The sequence below is a fragment of the Orycteropus afer genome, unplaced genomic scaffold, assembly GCF_000298275.1.
Source record: "Orycteropus afer afer isolate SDZICR_OR568_19922 unplaced genomic scaffold, OryAfe1.0 scaffold00005, whole genome shotgun sequence".
Classification (NCBI taxonomy): Eukaryota; Metazoa; Chordata; class Mammalia; order Tubulidentata; family Orycteropodidae; genus Orycteropus; species Orycteropus afer.
The window spans coordinates 457,990-477,395 of record NW_006921592.1 but is presented as its reverse complement, the minus strand read 5'-3'; the positions used below and the strand labels follow the sequence as shown (position 1 = coordinate 477,395).

Below are 19,406 nucleotides of genomic sequence, written 5' to 3'. Positions count from 1 at the left end.
CAGACTGCCTCATCTTTCTTGCACAGAACAGCTGTTAGGTTCAAACCACCAACCTTTTGTTTAGCAGCCAAATGTTTTTACCACTGTGCCACCAGAACTCCTAGGAAACCCTATAGAGTAGTTTCATTCTGTCATATAGGATCACTATGAGTTAGAAAACACTTGAGGGCACACAACAACATACTAGGTGAGTCCCTGGTGGTGTGAATGGTTAACACACTGAGCTACTAACTGAAAGGTTGGAGGTTCAGGTCCATCCAAGGGCATCCTGGAAGAAAGGTCTGATGATCTATTTCTGAAAAATCAGCCATGGAGCACAGTTCTAATGCGACACAAACAGGGTTGCTATGAGTTAGAGTCAACTCAATAGCACCTTCTTTTCCTTTATTAGGCATTGGAAGGAGCTCTGGTGGCATAGTGCCTAAGGCATTTGACTACTAACCAGAAGGCTGGTGGTTCAAACCCACCAGTCACTCCTCAGAAGGAAGATTGGGCAATTTTCTTCCGTAGTGATACCACCTCAGAAACCCAAGGAGGGGTCTCTATGAGTCAATTGACTCGATGGCAGTGAGTGTGGTAATTAATAAAAAACCTTGCCTTCACAGAGCTTATTAAAATATTCTAATTATTGTAATTATCCTGTTTTCATAAAATACAAGGGAGAAAGTGATGCACTGTAAGAATGGCATAGATAAAATATAAGGGATTCTTGCAGGAGGGAGATTCTTTTCACCTGAGAGGTTTAGAGGAGACTTCATGAAACAGGTAGCCTTTGAGATGGACTTATGAAGGCTCATAGATGTGGGGTATATGCAAAATCATTGAACAGAAACAGACAGGTTTTATCTAGGGAGAAAAAAGCATAGAGCAAAACTAGAAATTTTAGAAAGGTAAGGCATTAATGCCAAAGCATAAGCCAGAAAAAACCCACTGCCATAGAGTGTTCAACTCATAGAGACCCTATAGGGAAGAAAAAACTGCCTCATAGAGTTTCCGAGGCTATAAATCTTTACTGAAGCAGCCTGCCACATCTTTCTCATGCAGAGCAGCTGGTAGGTTTGAACTGCCAACCTTTTGGCTAGCAGCCTAATGCTTTAACCACCATACCATCAGAGCTCCTTAGGCCAAGCTATATTGTTGTTAGGTGCTGTTGAGTTGGCTCCGATTCATAGCGACCCTATGAATGAAACACTGTCCAGGCCTGCACCAGCCTCACAATCACTGCTATGCCTGAGCTCATAGTTGTAGCCACTGTGTCAGTCCATCTTGTTGAGGGCCTTCCCCTATTTTGCTGACCTTCACTTTACCAAGCTTGATTTCCTTCTCCAGGGAATGGTCCCTTCTGACATGACCAAAGTTGTTGCTGTTGTCAGCTCTGACTCACAGAGACCCTGTGTACAACAGGATGAAATGCTGCCCAGTCCAGTATCAGACTCACAATCTTTACTTATACCTGAGCCCATCATTGCAGCCACTGTATCAATACATCTCATTGAGGGCCTTCCCCTTTTTCATCGACCCTCCACTTTAGCAAGCTTGATATCCTTCTCCAGAGAATGTTCCCTTCTGACAACATGACCAAAGTAGGTTAAATGAAATCTGGCCATTCTCACTTCCAAGGACCATTCTAGCCGCACTTCTTCCAGGACAGATTTGTTCTTCTGGCAGTCCATGGTACTTTCAGTATTCTTTGCCAACACCACAACTGAAAAGCATCATCTCTTCTTTGGTCTTCCTTATTCATTGTCATGATTTCACATGCATATGAGGCAACTGAAAATATCATGGCTTGGATTAGTGGCACCTTAGTCTTTAAGATGACATCTTTGCTCTTCAGCACTTTAAAGAGATCTTTTGCAGCAAATTAGCCCAGTGCAATATGATGTCTGATTTCTTGACTGCTGCTTCTATGGGGAGCTCTGGTAGCATAATGGCTAAGACACTTGCCTGCTAACCAGACGGCTGGCGGTTTAAACCCACCAGCCACTCCTCGGAAGGAAGGCTGGGCAATCCTACTTCTGTAGTGATACTGCCTCGGAAACCCAAGGAGGGGTCACTATGAGTCGGGTTTGACTCGACGGCACATAACAACAGCTTCTATTGGTGTTGATCCCGGAATTGAATAATATGAAATATTTGATAACTTCAAAAGGCCAAACAATGGAGTGGGGACTCATGAGCTGTACTGTAAATCACCAATGTTGTTGTTGCTGTTAGGAGTCAGCAAGTCAATTCTGATTCATAGCAGCCCTTTGTACAACAGAATGAAACACTTCCTGATCCTGCGCCATCCTCACAGTCCTTGCTATATCTGAGCCCATCATTGCAGCCTCTATGTCAGTCCATCTCGTTAAGGGTCTTCCCCGTTGTCTCTGACCCTCCATTTCACCAGGTGTGATATCCTTCTCTAGGGACTGGTCCATTCTGACCACATGACCAAATTGTTGTTGTTGTTGTTGTTATGTGCCGTCGAGTCAGCCCTGACTCATAGCGACCCCTCCTTGGGTTTCCGAGGCAGTATCACTACGGAAGTAGGATTGCCCAATTAGGTGAGATGAAATCTGGCCATTCTCACTTCTAAGAAGCATTATGGCTGCACTTCCTCCAGGAAAGATTTGTTCGTTGTATGTGAGTCTCTTCCCTCTGCTCTCAAGGCCCTCTGTTCCTGCCACATCTTAGCCACAGGGGGCATTCTTAGACTCTCTACATAAATGTACTTTTAAAAGGCTGCTTAAAATTAATTCACTTAAAGACCAAAATTGCTAAGTAAATATAGGGGGAGAGGAGATTTGATTAGGACTTTACCTTGAAAAACAAAAGGCTTCGTTTAGCATTTGATTATAAGCTACATAGGTTATAATTCCATCTATGTGCTAATAACACTAACAGGATGAAAGTGTTGATTTGGGAAGTTGAATTTTTTTTTAAAGTCATTGAATCACACAATAGGACAGTAACCTTCTTCAGTTCACATGTGACTTTTGCACCATGATGGGAGAGGGTCATTTCAATCATAAAAAGAACCATTTCCCCAAAAACATTTAAGGGCTGGTATAGTTTTCACAAGGGCCTCTCTTCATTGTATGATGCCCCAAGCATTCCCATCATACTTCCCGCTTTTATTCATTGTTAATTGGTGTAACTCCACCAACATATTGTCAGTGGCTGGTCTGAGCACTTCTCCAACTGTGCCTTCTTCAACTTTGTGAAATTCTGCATTTTTGTATTGTTTTGGATTTTTTAAAAAAACTTAGTTTTATTTTTTGGCAGTATTTATGCTTCTGCTCCACACTCCATTTGCTTTTTAGGGGGGGAAGGGAAGTGGGGTGTTGTAGTGACAGATGGTCCCAACAGTCAGCAGGAGACCAGCTAATAAAGACAAGGACCAGAAAGATGCTAGTGTTTGGGGAGGAGGGCTAAGAAGTAGTGGGCTCATTAGGGACCGATTTTGTGTTATTACAACTTTTGTTTTCCTGCAGGGATTCAGTCAATGACTACTGTTTACAGAGGATACCCCGCATTTGTCTTTGGGTCTGTCTTCCCTCCTAGATAACCAGGAGCTGCTTGGGGGCAGGCAGGGATCTGGACTTATTCACATTTCAGTGTTGAATAAATAAATGAAAAACCCTAGTACAACTCATTTTTTCCTGGGCCTTGTCACTAGAATTTCTTTAAAAATCTTTCAGTATCTCTGTTGGTGGTGGTGGTGGTATGTGCTGTCAAGTCGATTCTGACTTACAGTGACCCTGTATGATAGAGGAGAACTGCCCCATAGTGTTTCCTAGGCTGTAATCTTTGTGGGAGCTGAGTGGTTAACCATTGCACCACCAGGGCTCCTTCCAGATCTCTGTACATCTCTTCAGATCACAGCTTTGCTGTCAGAAGCCCTGCCTTGGTCATTAGGCCATTCTGGAAGGAATATTGCTCGTTGTCTGGGAGGAGCCAGGCAGCCCTTTGCGTCTAGCTTTGGGGTTTGTGCTTTGGGGTCTGCTCATTGTCATCCATCAGCTTTTTTTTTTTTTTTTTTTTTTTTTAATTATAACCACAGATAACTTTGTTTTTTTTTTTTTTTGCAGTGTTCCCACCCCTCCCCTCACACCCCTGGCAACCAACAAAGAAAATTTCCTTCCATATACAAACCTTTCCTTGACTTTTTACAATAACAAACCAATAATACACTTGTCCTTCTGTGATTGACTTATTTCACTCAGCATAATGTCCTCCAAGTTCATCCATGTTATGCAGATTCTACATGATTCTTTAGTGTTGCATAGTATTCCATTGTGTATATGAACCATAGTTTGGTCATCCATTCTTCTGTTGATGGGCACCTAGGTTGTTCCCATCTTTTTGCTATTGTAAATAGTGCTGTGATGAACGTGGGTGTGCATATGTCTGTTCTTGTCCTGGCTCTCACTTCTTTAGGATATATACCTAGTAATAGAATGGCTGGGTCAAATGGTATTTCTAATTTAGGAATCGCCATATAGCTTTCCACAGTGTTTGTATCATTTGACAGTCCCACCAGCAGTGTGAAAGAGTCCACTCTCTCCACATCTTCACCAGCATTTGTTGTTTTCTGTCTTGTTGAGCTTTGCTACTAGTGCTCATCCATCAGCTTTTCTAGGTTGTTAACGTCTCTTTCTGCAGATTTCCAAGAATGAAGGAAGAAGATTAAGGGAAAGGGAAGAGGAGTAAGAGTAATAACTCAAGACCTCAGTCCTTTGAACCTTCCAGCTCAACTCAGGAAATAGTATTAAGTAGGTGTCTATATAAGGAGACCTGGTAGTACAGTGGTTAAGCACTTGGCTGCTAACTGCAAGGTCAGCTGTTCTAACCCACCAGCTGCTCCATGGGAAAGAAATGTGGTAGTCTATGTCCATAAAGAGTATAGTCTTAGAAACTTTATGGAGCAGTTATACTCTGTCCTATAGGGTTGCTATGAGTTCGAATCAACTTGATGACATTGAGTTTAAGTACCTTTATTATATGTGTTTCATCAAGGAGAATAACTGGCCAGTGACTCACAAAGGAAAATGTCTTGGGGCAGAGAGTAGGAGCTGTTTGTAATCCTTCTTGTTATCCTTGGCAGGGCTGACAAGGCAGTGACCAGTCCCTGCCCTGCTCTTTGACCTCATCTTACTGCCTGATGGAGTCATGCTGTTCCTTCTCCCTACCTCTTTTTCCAGTACCTTCCCACCACCTCCCAATCCCATCCTACTTCATGAATAACCAGCTGCCATGGAGTCGATTCTGATTCGTGGAGAACCCATGTGTACTAGAGTAGAACTGTGTTATATAGAGTCTTCAATGGCCGATTGATCAGAAGTAGTTTGACAGGCCTTTCTTCTGAGGTACCTCTGGGTGGACTCAAACCACAAACCTTTCAGTAGCATCTGAGCATGTTAACCCTTTGCACCCCTCAGGACCATTCCACAAATACCTGCAGTTTTCAGGATTTAGCCCAAACATCATCTTCTCCATGAAGTTGCCTTATACACAACCCTTCCCTCCTGCAGGACTGGTAACTCCCAACTCTGTGTCCTCACCATCCAGATTAATACCTTACCCTGGCTGTACACATCTACCTCCTACCCATCATTTGGAAAGGTGTGGAGGACGGAACCATGTCACCTTACTCTTTGTTTCCTGGCCCAGTGCTAGGAGAGCCAAGATGTCACCTTGAAGACTAAGGTGCGCTTGACCCAAGCCATGGTATTTTCAGTGGCCTCATATGCATGCGAAAGCTGGACAATGACTAAGGAAAACCAAAGAAGAATTGATGCATTTGAATTACGATGTTGGCAAAGAATATTGACTATACCATGGACCACCAGAAGAATGAAGAAATCTGTCCTGGAAGAAATATAGCCAGAATGCTCCTTAGAAGTGAGGATGACAAGACTTCATGTCACATACTTTGGTCATGTTATGAGGAGGGACCAATCCCTGGAGAAGAGTATCATGCTTGCTAAAGCAGAGGATTGGCAAAAAAGAGGAAGACCTCAATGAGATGGTTTGACACAATGGCTGCACACATGGGCTCAAACATAGTGATGATTGTGTGGCTGGCATAGGACAGGGCAGTGTTTCATTGTGCTGTACATAGGGTTGCTGTGAGTCAAAACCAACTAATTAGCACCTAACAGCAACAACAACCATGCTAGGATCACAGGTAGGCTCTGAAATGTCTGTCAAAGGAATAAATGAATAATAATGACCTATGTGCTGCTTTTCTTCCCTACAGGCAGAGCCTGAAAGTTCGTTGTGCTATTTATCTGTCTACCCCTATCATCTGCAGTACAGTGTTTGCCCGTAGGAGATGCTCAGCCAGAATTGAAATGAATGGCCAGCTTTCCCTTGGTATGCTTTTGCATCCTTAGGGCAACCTTCGGCTCTTGTGCCAGTGGACAGCACTCAGCATCTCTTGTTCTGGCATTGACTAAATCTTAAGGCTAAGAACTCTGCTTTGTGGAGCCCCAGAACTTTGGTGGTAGAATTTACATCATAGTTCTTGAGAATCTGCCAGAACATAACCTGCACAAGACAAGTTGTGTTTTAGAAGACTTACTATAATTACACAGAACAGGGAGTTGTTGACAACCCATCTCTGAACTCTGCCTCCTAGATAGATGTCTCCAGTGGGTACTTAACTTTGTGAATTCCCAACCCCACATTTGCTTCCCAACCTTGGTCTCATTTACTTAAAATTTAATATGCATCTAGTAACCCAGGAGGTGTGAGACTTTAGACAGAAATACGGAATAATGATTTTTGTTTTTTCTGTCATATTCCATTTCCTAAATATTATTCCCAGTTCATTCTTTGAAAGTAAAGTGTTAACCAATTTCAGGCTTTTTTCCTACTTTTGAATGTTACATCCAGGTAGAATTTGGAGGTAAGAGGCAGGGGGTTCTTAAAGCACATGTTTGGGAGGTGTTGAATACTGACCCCTTTGCTTAGGCTTCATAGATGCTGTGTCTGTTTTGATGGTGATTGTCCACCCTTGACTTTGTCAGCAGTGGTATGTGGTCATAAGTAGACTTCACCAAATGGTCCCATTCCTGTTTTTGGACAGCTTTCTGTTTCAAAAGCTCAGGTCAGAGTCTTCACAGGCAAATACCATTTATTTAATTTAAAATGCAGATCTTACATTCTGCACATAGCAGTGTAGGGGTGCTGTATCACAGAAGGGCTTCCTTACCATTAAGGAACTGTAGTGGCACAGTGCCTAAGACATTTGTTAACCAGAAGGTTGGTGGTTCAAACCCACCAGCCACTCAGTGAAAGAAGATGAGGCAATCTCCTTCCGTAAAGATTTACCACTTTGGAAACCCGTTGGGGGTCACTAAGAGTCAGAATCGACTCAGTGGCAGTGGGTTTGGTTTGGTTTTTTTTTAACTTACCACTGATCACCGAAAAGCAATGAAAGAAAACAGGTAGACCTGTCACATACCTGCTTCTCATCCAAGCTAGGAAACGTCATAAAGCTAGAAACTACATTGAAGTCATTGATTCAGTAAACATTTCTTAAAAGCCAGTTGCTGTCAAGTCAGTTCCAGCACATGATGACCCCATGTATAAAAAAGAAAAAAAAAAAAAAAACAAAGTCACTGCCGTTGAGTCAGATCCAACTCATAGCGACCCCTCCTTGGGTCTCTGAGGCAGTATCACTATGGAAGTAGATTGCTTAACCCTCCTTCTGAGTAGCAGCTGGTGGGTTTGAACCGCCAGCCGTCTGGTTAGCAGTAAAGTGCCTTCGGCACTATGAACTCATGTATATCAGAGTACAGATGTGCTCCCGTTGCCAGTGGCTGGTTTTTAAAAAATAGATCATCAGGTCCGTCTTCTAAAGCATCTCTGGGTAGATTCAAACCTCCAACTTTACAGGTGAGCGCATAACCATGTGTGCCACCCAAGAACTCCAAACATTTATCAAGTACCTATTGTTTACAAAACTCAATGCTACACACTTGGATTATAGAGATGAATAAAACAGGGTCCCAACCACCCAAGAGCTCTTGGGGCCAAGGGAGACATACACATAAACAGGTGATTACATTCCATGTACCCTCAGAGAACTGTGCTGTCAAGGGTCTAGAAAGCTTCAGCAAGATGAGAGCTTTTGAATTGACCATTGAATGTAGGAGAGGATGAGTGAGAACTTTCTAGATGGAGATTATTAACTGCAGATTCAAATGGAAGGAAGCATGAATGAGCATGTTTGTGGGCAGAAGGCTAGAGTATCAGGCATCTGGGGGAAGTGGTCCTTGACAAGGTCAATGTGGGGCCCTCAGAGCCTCTGCACAGTCAGTGGCCACAGCAGCCTCAGTTGTGTCTCTTTAGTGTTTCACGGCACCCTGTCCTGACTACTTAGTCATGGTGGGCTCTGATCTCCTCCTTCTTCCACGTCCCAGCCACTGGCCAGGTGACCTGTCTTTGTGAGATGATCTGGTACCTACAACATTGTAAAGAATCCATTTTTTGAAGATTTGAAACAAACAAAAAATAACAGTGAAATACAGACTTTGGAGCTCTTCTGAAGGTTTTTTTTTTAAAAAAAAATAAATAAAAGTGTTAAAGGAGTTAATGCATGTAACTTAAAAATAAAAGTGTTGCACAGCCCTTAGACCAAGCAATTAAAGAAAAAACAACAGTAGTAGAGTCTCCAGGGTCTAGACCCTTAAAATCTTTGTGACAGAAAATTACTTGGGAAAAAAATCGAGATTAACTATCTAAGAAAGCTCTTCACATTTGGGAAATCTGGGGACATTTAAAGGCATTAAATTCTTGTGAAGACTTTTCTACATTAATTTTGAGTTGACCCAACATAGAGCTAAATCAGCAAGTACCACCAGCTCTCTCAGGTGCCAAATGAAAACTTCTGTGTGTTTCTTTTTAAAGGCTACTTTAATGTGGCCAGGGGCTGTGGGGCTTGAACACTTCGCTGCTATTTCCCTGTGCCTGCCCTCTTGGCTTTACTGTGGAGCATCTGATGTATGCATGTGAATATTTATGCATCTCACTGGTCCCTACCTCCTTGCCCAGAATCAGGTATACATACAGACTCATGGAAAACCAATGCAGGTCTTGCAGCCAATCAGCTGGGGCCGTACAACTTGTTAGTGTGAATAATATGCATTTTATTGCATCATCTTTCTGTTCATTTGATGTCTTCTGTATTTCTAGTGAGGTTGCTAAGTTACACCTGGTCATGGTCTTTTCAGTCATTTAACATGCATGTGAAAGTTGGACAATGAAAAGGAAGACAAAGAAGAATTGATGCGTTTGTGATGTTAGCAACGAATACCGGACATAACATGGACTGCCAGAAGAACGAACAAATCTGTCATAGAAGAAATACAAGCAAGACGCTCCTTAGAAGCAAGGATGACAAAACTTTGGCTTGCTTACTTTGGACATATCATCAAGAAAGGCTAGTTCCTAGAAAAGCACATCGTGTTTGGTAAAGAAGAAGATCAGTGAAAACAAGGGAAGCCTTCTATGTGATGGATTGATGCAGTCGCTGCAACGGCTGACTCACACACATGCCATACAAACGGCACAGGAACAGGCAGCGTTTCATTCTTTTATATGTAAGGTCACCGTGTTGTTGTTGTTGTTGTTATGTGCCGTCGAGTCGGCCCCGACTCATAGCGACCCCTCCTTGGGTTTCCGAGGCAGTATCACTACGGAAGTAGGATTGCCCAACCTTCCTTCCGAGGAGTGGCTGGTGGGTTTGAACCACCAGCCGTCTGGTTAGCAGTCAAGTGTCTTAGCCACTATGCTACCAGAGCTCCCAAGGTCACCGTGAGTCACATCCAATTCAGTGATAGCTAACAACAGATTTTTTTGGAGGAGAGTTTGTTTCTTTGTAATTTCATGTAATGCTTACTAGGACTCCCTTGATGTTGGTGTATCCTTTCCCTGCCCAGCACCATTGCTTTGTGAGATGTGCTCCTTTTCCATCAGAGATATTTTACTGATATCTCTATGCCCCAGCTTCTTCCCCAAGGGGGTCAGTCTCCAAGAGATCAGACACAAATTCAAGCAAACACCAGTGTCATTTTTCTTCCTTTGCCCAAGACTTCTCTCTCCTTGCTTATATCCCCATGTTTCCTCAGAGAATAGACCCTTGTGTAGTTTCTCTGTGTTTTATACCTTCTACCAGACATCACCAACAGACTGTGAAGCAAAGCATTCTTATTCTCAGAGGACCATCGCTACAGAATTCTTATGCATCTCTTGTGGCCCACCGGCAGATTCCCTTCATCTTGCAGAATCTCAGGAGCATGCAGATTACGGTCGGAGATCTGTTGGGGATGGCTTTCAGACCTGCACCAGCCCTATCCCCTTGCTCTCTTAACTTTATTTGGCCACTTACTCACCAGATATTTGTGGAGCACTTACTGTGTGCTAGACACATGACTGAGAGCTTAGTCAGCCTTATTTTCAAACATACATTTGACAAAGGATTTTTTAACTGTTCCAAGAGCAGCCAAGGTAATGTTTAGAGGCTGAAATGCTGACGTTTCTCTAAATCTGAATGTTCAATGGCCTGTGTGTGAATGAAACCAGACAAAATATCTGAAATCAGAACTGACTAGAAAAATTCATGTGGTGTGGCTGCCAATCATGAAAATCAACCCCAGCTATCTCCTTAAAAATACAGGTTTTACTAATATGATAGGGTCTGATGAGACCCACCCCCCCAAGACTATAGTCCCTAGTTACCCTTGGATCTAGAATTGAACTCACTCCTGTGGCTTCCAGCCAGACAATAGACTGGCGTATAGGGTGAACATTTACATCAGGTAGATACACTTAGAATGATCAATCATGGGAAAACAGAGGGGCAATATTTGCACAGGGAGATAGCTCAGAAGGCAGGAATACATAGGAAAGAAGGACACAGGGAAGAGGTAACTGGGGAGGAAGTGGGAAGAGAGCTGTTACATTGTAGGGAATTGTAGTCAATGTCATGAAACAAGATATGTATGAACTGCTGTGTGGAAAATGAATTTTCTCTGTAAACTTTCACCCAAATCACAATAAAATTTTTTTTTTAAATATATGTTTTAATTTTTATTTTTCTACCCAGGTGAATTTGGACACATAAATTTATGAGGTTTGACTCCCATATGTATCCTTCAATAAGGAAAATTTTTTTAAATAGGGTTTAACATTTGATACTCCATTTTTTCTATATTTTCTTTGAACACTTGGCCTAAGGAAGAAGAAACCGTGAGCTATAAGAGTGCCTTTGAAAACATGACAGTAATTAAAAAGAAAGCTTCAAAATCCAGGCCCCTTATGTGTAGTTGGCACTTCCCTTCTGAGGAAGTTTTCTCACTATTGAAATGTTCGTTCAGATGTGTTCTATTTTTCTCCTCTCTCCTTTGTCCTTTCCCCCTGGGGTTGATCAGTTCCCTCAGATTCTCACTGGTGTTTATTCTCTTGTTGTGTTCTAGTCTCCATCACCTGGCAGTTCCTCACCCCTGGGTGCAGAGTCCTCTGGTACACCCTATCATCCCAGTGACCCCATGGAAGCCTCCACAAATAAAGAGGTAGGTGTCATTTTGTTTCAAAAGCCATCAATCCATAATGCTTTGTTCTCATACTGGTTTATGCTTTCTCTGGCTTCCCAGAGCTTCTGACCCACATTAACCTAATTTCTCCTCTTCAGAGTGATTAAAGCTGTGCTGTCCAAATTGGTAGCCACTAGCCACCCTGGTGGCAGAGTAGATAAGGCATTTGGCTGCTAACCAGAAGGTCAGCAGTTCAAACTCACTAACTGCTCCGCAGAAGGAAGATGGGGTGATCGACTTCCATAAAGATTTATAGCTTTGGAAACCCAGTGGGGGTCATTATACCATTGACTCAATGGCAGTGAGTTTGGATTTTGGTTTACCCACCCAAAGCAAACCCACTGCCATCAAGTTGATTCTGACTCACAGTGACCCTATAGGACAAAGTAGAACTGCCCCATAGAGTTTCCAGGGCTATAAATCTTTATGGAAGATTTAACCACTCCCGCAGCCAGAGGTTAAGTGTGAAGGTGCTGCTTGTTCCTACTGAGGGTTCTGAGGCTAGAAAGGGCAAGTGTTTTTCCATGAAGGGAGCCCACAGCCTTCTCCAGCATCCTCTGTCCTTTTACACATAGCTACCTGCCACCCACAACTATTTTTGAACCAGCATTAGCTTCCAAGGCTGTAAATATTTACAGAAACAGACTGCCTTATCTTTCTCCTGCAGAGTGGCTGGTAGGTTTGAACTGCCAACCCTTTGGTTAGCAGCCAAATGTGTTAACCTCTGTATGACCAGAGCTCCTTTCCACTAGCCACAGGTATCTTTAAATTTAAATTAATAAATAAAATTTAAAATTACCTCAATCATAACTACTTTTCAAATGCCTAATAGCCACACATGGCTAGTGACTACCATATTGAACAGGTCAACTTATAAACATTTCCATTAGTGTACAAAGTTCTGTTGGACAGTGCTGGACATTGGACATTAAGAACTCTGTGAACCAGCATCCTTCCTCATGGTATTATGAGTATGATACCTTGATTTTCAGTTGCTATGTGGTTTAAGATTGGTTTGGTTTCCTAATACCCATTTATTTCAAGCCAAAACCAAAACCCACTTCCATTGAGTCAATTCTGTGTCATAACAACCCTATAGGACAGAGTAGAACTACCCCCTTAGAGCTCCCAAGACTATAAATCTTTACAGAAACAGGCTGTGTCATCTTTCTCTAACAGAGTGGCTGATGGGTTCAAACCACTAACCTTTTGGTTAGCAGCCAAATTCTTCAACCACCACACCACCAGAGCTCCTTCATTTAGTTCAGGCCTAAGTTAAATATCTTTCATGTGAACCAGGTGACTACAGGTCCTAGGATTGTTCCAGTTTGCACCTGTTATCCAAGAAGCTCAGTTGGTGAGCACCCTTTTGTTTTCTAAAGCAGCACTGTTCAGCTGAGCTTTCTGCAGTGATAGACATATTCTGTTTTTGTACCATCCGATATGGCAGCCACTAGCCACTTGTGCCTATCAAGGCCTTGAAATGTGACTCATGGGACTGAAGAACTGAAGTTTTTATTTTGTTTTAATTAATTTAAGTTTACATAGCCACATGGGGCTCAGGGCTACTGAACATTGCAGCTCTAGAGTATCCTGTTTTGGGTGACAAATCATTTGATTGCCCTACCAGTGGAGGGCACATGGAGCTCCCGCAGCCGGTGGTTAAGTGTGAAGGTGCTACTTGTTTCTACTGAGGGTTCTGAGGCTGGAAAAGGGCAAGTGTTTTTCCATGAAGGAAGCCCACAGCCTTCTCCAGCATCCACTGCCTTTTAGACCTAGCTACCTGCCACCCACACCTATTAATGAATCAGCATCAGGTAAATATTAGCCTGTGCCATAACCTATGTGTGGGCTTGGCTCACTCTAAATATAGATGCTGTTATCTATATTTAGGTATTTATTTGTGTTAAAGAGGTAAACCCCATGAAGAATGATTATCTCATTTTCCTTTTGTTTGCTAATAATTTTATGTTAAATAAAAAGCAATCTCCATTTTAACCTGAGTGGCAGATCATTTCTGAAAGGAGTCTTCAGTAAAATTTACCCTTAACGTATCATTGAATACATTTTCCACTAAATGTTAATGAAGAAAAAAATATATTCTTTTTTTTTATTAATACAATCATATAAAACCGACCAAGCTTCAAGATACCCTCTCTGAAATGATGTCAACATTAGAATTTAGGTTTGAAATATACTTTGCCCTCCCCTGGTCTGGATCCTCAGACCCTAGGCCACCGGAATGAGAGTAACAGGGTCCCAGTTTCTGCTGCTCCTCCGCCCCCTTCATCTCCCAGCTTGGCTCATACTTTATTCATAGCACACAATGGGGCAGAACAAATAGCAGGAAGAAAAGGACCGTCACAGTGACAGTCACAGTAATGAGAGTTACCATTTCTCAAGCACTTACAGTGTTCCAGCCGCAGGGCTGAGCAAATCGCAGCTAGGATCTCATTTAATCCTTGGACTCATTCTGGGAGGTAGGTATGTTGTTGTTGTTGTTGTTACGTGCCGTCGAGTCAGACCCGACTCATAGCGACCCCTTCTTGGGTTTCTGAGGCAGTATCACTACGGAAGAGGTAGGTATAATCATCCTCATTTGTTTATTGAGGAAGCTGATAGGCTGCATAACTTACCTGATGTAAGGCACAGAGCTCACAAGTGGTTGAGCCAGGATTTGAATCCCAAACTCCCACAGGCCTATGCTTCCAGTATGACCATCTGCACAGCTGTGGTAGATTGTATGTGAATATTCCAATTGTCAGGCCACCATTGGTGTCACCCCCTGGAAAATCCCAAATATTTCAACCATTAGCTTTCTTTAATGTGAGTGTACTTATTAATATTTGAATATTAAGGGTCAGTCGATGTTCATCTCTGTCCACATATGGGAACAAAGTGCTCATCAGACATCTGAATATTCAGCATTTGATTGTTCATCAGATATAATAAGCAAGGTAAATGTGTTCGTTAATTTCCCAATCCCTACAAGACTTGGCACATGTCTGCATATCCTTAGAAATAATGATGACAATCCTCTTTGTGTGCAATAATTAGAGATGCTTTCATTTCTAAAATTCCTTTTTTTTTTTTTTTTCAATTTATTACCCTAGAGACTAAAGAAAGCCAGTCATGACCTTGTGAATAGAGAATAAGTGAAGTTACCAAATGCCCTCCATTGTGGCTCAAAATCAAGTAGCAGCTTTTAGAGCTAGACTGAAAGTAATTCCCTTTCTAGTTCCTGCTATAATCTGGACACTGTTCTTGAGATTTGTATTCAGGAAAGTCTCCTAATAGCCTAAGAAACTCTGACTTGGTTTCTTGAATGTGCCTAGAGGCTAAGCCATTTTTATTAAGCAGAGTCACCTCTCAGTACACTAAACCCCTAGTTACCAAGGGCAAGGTCATGGAGGTGGTTAGGGATTCATAATTTAAGACCTGCGGCCCTTATGAGGAAGCTAACTTCCATGTGAACACCATGAAGTTTTTCCCCGCCCCACCAAACAACTAATCAGAATTAGAATTGGATTTGACAATCGACTGAGCCTGTCTTCTCGCTTGAGGAAATGGAAAGTAAAATGAATGTAAAGAACTGTTGGATTTGAGTTCTCTTTCTTTCTATCCACATACCGTATCTTCCCCTTGGTGTGCATTTCTCTGTAAATGCATTAGCAACCGTTACCTTTCATTTCTGGTGTACTGTATCTTCAGTTTCTTTAAAGGTGACCCTTTCCAAGGCAGAAGACCCACTCTCTTTGGTGTGAAGAGTCTTTCCATCCCATTGGACACACTCTGCGGCCGGTGTCACTGATGAGTTGCCCTGTGCAACATGTTGTGTGATTAGTGTTGAATTCTTGTCATTGTTCTGAATTGGGTTAGAGTGTTAAAGTTAGGTTCCTCCAGCTGGCCCCAATTTCTCACACAGCATTTAAAATTCTGAAAAACTCACTTATTGCCATCAAGTCGAATCTGACTCATAGCGACCCCTCCTTGGGTTTCTGAGGCAGTATCCCTATGGAAGTAGATTGCTCAACCTTCCTTCCGAGGAGTGGCTGGTGGATTTGAACCACCAGTCTTCTGGTTAGCAGGCGAATGCCTAAGGTACTACACCACCAGAACTACTTACATTTGAAATTACTATGTTTTAAAAGGTAGTTCTGGTGGTGTAGTGCCTAAGGCATTTGACTGCTAACCAGAAGGCTGGTGGTTCAGTTCCACCAGCCACTCTTCATGAAGGAAGATAGGGCAATCTACTTTTGTAATGATACAAGGTTTCCGACTCCATGGCAGTGAGTTTGGTTTTTGGATGTTTTAAAAGGTTCATATATGGAAGGAAACTTTCTTTGTTAGTTACCAGTAGCGGGAGGGGAGGAGGGGGAACCCTGCAAAAATGAAATATATGAAAGTAAAAAAAATTAGTATGCTTTAGAACATTGTGCAAGTATTGACTAATTGTCTCTTGGCCATCCCCATCTTCCAAATAAAGAGTTCTGTAGAAGGTGCAGTGATAGCAAGTTGCTTCCCATGACATCCCAGTCCTCTTTCAGATCCAGCTTCTAGTTCACTGGGCACCCCAGATTCTATTGTCAGTTCAAGTCAGCCTATTGAGTACCTATGCTGTGCTAGAGCCCCTTTCTGTAAGAGGTATGGATTAAAATAATCACCTAATACCTGGTAGATTCTCAGCAGTGAACATCTTTGGGCTTTCTGAGAATAACCCTTGGCCGTGCAGACCCAGTCTTTACCCACTGTATGAACTCTTCTTTAAAATTCTCTCTCCACTCTCCTGCAGTGCTCATCACTCTGCCCCATATACATCAGTGACAAATTCTATAACCAGTAAGAAACCAAAACCAAACTCACTGCCATTGAGTCAATCCTGACTCATTGTGACCCCCTTTGGGTTTCCAAGGTGATAAATCTTTACAGAAGTAGATTGCCTAGTCTTCTTTCCACATAACCATTAAAAAAAAAAAAACCTCACTGCCAGCAAGTCGGGTCCGACTCGTAGCGACCCCTCCTTGGGTTTCCAAGGTGGTATCAGTACAGAAGTAAATTGCCCAATCTTCCTTCCGAGGAGTGGCTGGTAAGTTTGAATTGCCAGCTTCTGGTTAGCAGTCAAATAAATACCTTAGGCAATGAAATTGCCACTGTATATCGCTGCTCTGAGACCAAGCATTTAAGATACCATCCATTCAGGCTCTGGGAGATTTTTACCACTCCCAACAGTGCTGACCTTTACTGCAACAAACCAGAAAAACCAAACTCACTGCAGTGGAGTTGATCAGACTCATAGCGACCCCTCCTTGGGTTTCCGAGGCGGTGGTACTTAATGCAAGAAATCCGTGGTTTTTGTCATCCACTTCCTTCTTCGCTATATTTTTACTTTAAGGTAAGCCACAAGAATGATTTATATGATGGAATTTTTCAACTAAAATAACTCAGTAAGAGATGAAAGGAAGAGATGAAGAACCTAGCAAACACTTTTAGCGCAGTGACTGTGGGAAAAAGAACAAAACCAAAGTCATTTACTTGTTTCTCCAAGGGAATTCCTATTTTCTCCAAGGGATCATATTGTTGATGTTCTTACTGTTCAGCAGTTTTTTCATTTGGAAATACAGATTCTAAAGGATACAGATTATTCCCTTTTTTATTGCTATTATTGATTATAGATTTGGGTCTGTGGGATAATTTTTAGGCGATCAGACATCTCTTAGATCATGAAATGTAGGATTTTCAGGTTATCTAAAATATGAATGGACTGTTCTGGGCTTTGGGTAACTTGAGTAGTAAATCATGTATCTATCCACGTTTTTTTCCTCTAACCAAAAAATGATCAGTAACTGGTTGATAACTGCCATTGGCGATGTGTTTATTTTTCATGTTGCATAGGTGGTTGTGTATATGCATATTTTATCACACTTTGCCCTTTTTGAAACCTCTTTGTCTTAATTACAGTCAAGAAAAAGCTTGGCATCATTCCCAACCTACGTTGAAGGTAAGAACTGAAAAAAAAAATTGTTGAGCGCTGGGTCATTTATGAATCTTTTACATTTTGGGTTTTAGGTACTTGAAGCACTGAGCTGTAAGACGATAGTGGAGAAGAAAGGCCACAAAGTCACTTATACACAGTCTTAAAAGTTTCAGAATCTGAAGCCAAAAATGCAGAAGGTTCAAATTTCTCGAAACACCCCTTTCTCTGCCTGATAAGGAACTTGAGGCTGGGGAGCTACCCCGTGTCGTATAGCTTTGTTGTAGTCATATTGGGTTTAAAATCTCAGTCTCCTTACTTTTAGTCCAGTATACCCTTTTATCCATCACGGCCAATTCAAGTGGGAATGAACTTAAAGGAAGAAATTTTTATCTTTTTTGTAAGAAAAACCTTCCCCCAAATTCCTTTTGGCGTTGCTTGGATAAACTAGTAACAGTAACATTTATCAAAGACACGTAGTTCCTGACCTATGATCTAGTTGAGTTAGGACAAACCACACCTAATGATCATCTTCTCTCTGTGTGTATCTTACCGTTAGTATGTGTACTACATACAGTGTTGTAGCACTTAATCTGCTAATGCCAAACCTGTGAGTTTATATGTAATGTTTCCAACCCCCAAAGACAAATGAAGATAGAATTCATAAAGATACTGACAATAAAAGGCAGTAATAATGAAAACTGAAAAAAAAAAAAAAAAAAGGCTTCAACTTACTTTTTAGATTTGGCTAATGACAGACTCGTCAAAATGGAACCCCACTGTAAGTCAGGTGCTACCTGTACTTACTCTTGCCAGGTACTTTCCATGTATCCTCATATCAGTCTTGCGAAGTGGATTTTTTTATTATCCCCATGTTACAGATGAGAAAATTGAGGCATTGAGAGAGTACCTTGCCCAGGATCACCCAGTTAGTATGCAGCAGAGCCAGCCTATGAACTGGCAGGCTGAGTCCTGAATTCTCCCTGTAACCAATATGCTACACAGGTTGTACACGTTATTCACTGCACAAGGGCACCCAGCCAAGAGGTTTACTGGGCCCAAGCTACACACTGAAACTTAGGGAGTACCTGCAAATGGGTGGCCTTTTTTATTCACACAGTGACACTTTATGTGTAGAGGTGGTGTTGATGCTCTGCTAGGGAGGCCAAGAGATGCTTGTTTGAGTAGGGATTGTCGTTTCCTTAAAGGAACTTTTTCCAGAGGCCAGAGAATGCCCAGGCATCACTTTCAGGCCGTGTCTGATCTTCAGATCTCAAAAGGGAATGGTTGGTGTGTTCTACTACCTGGGGATGAGTTACAAAGCTTCATAAACCTTCATGAACCCTCAGGCCTAGGAACCCAGGACAGGTTTGATCTAGTTACTCAGGTTTCCTTCTTGAATGTTTTGTTAAGTGCTATGCAATCAGTTTTGACTCCTAGTGACCCTGTGTGCAACAGAACAAAACACTGCCCAGTCCTGTGCCAGCCTTACAATCATTGCTGCGTTTGAGCCCATTGTTGCCACCACTGTGTCAGTCCATCTCATTCAATAGCCTGTAGATTATTTGCATCATTTCAAGAAGCTCTGAGATTTCATGAGAGCACTTGGTGAAGTTTTCTGATGTTTGAAAACTTCCTTCTTCTCCATATCTGTTCCACTAGGCCTAGTGATTCTCAGGCTCAGCATTAACATGAAAGTGGGGATATAGTACACGTGCTTGTCCACCCACAGAATAACCCAGATGCACCACTAAAGGGAAATGTATGTTCCAAAAGACCAGAATGAAACCTTGAATCCTTTTTTTAAAAAAAATTAATACATTAGTGCCGAGCCTAGGATAAACTTA

At 42.1% G+C, this 19,406-nt stretch overlaps 1 protein-coding gene across 1 annotated transcript in view; it reads left to right on the top strand.

Moving 5' to 3' along the window:
* APBA1 (amyloid beta precursor protein binding family A member 1) overlaps positions 1–19,406 on the top strand; it is a 97,281-nt gene that overhangs the window by 35,652 nt on the left and 42,223 nt on the right. The window contains exons 2-3 of the mRNA XM_007938384.2: positions 11,472–11,567; positions 17,547–17,586. Of these exons, the coding sequence (XP_007936575.1) occupies positions 11,472–11,567; positions 17,547–17,586 (136 nt within the window). The remainder of the gene's footprint in view (positions 1–11,471; positions 11,568–17,546; positions 17,587–19,406) is intronic.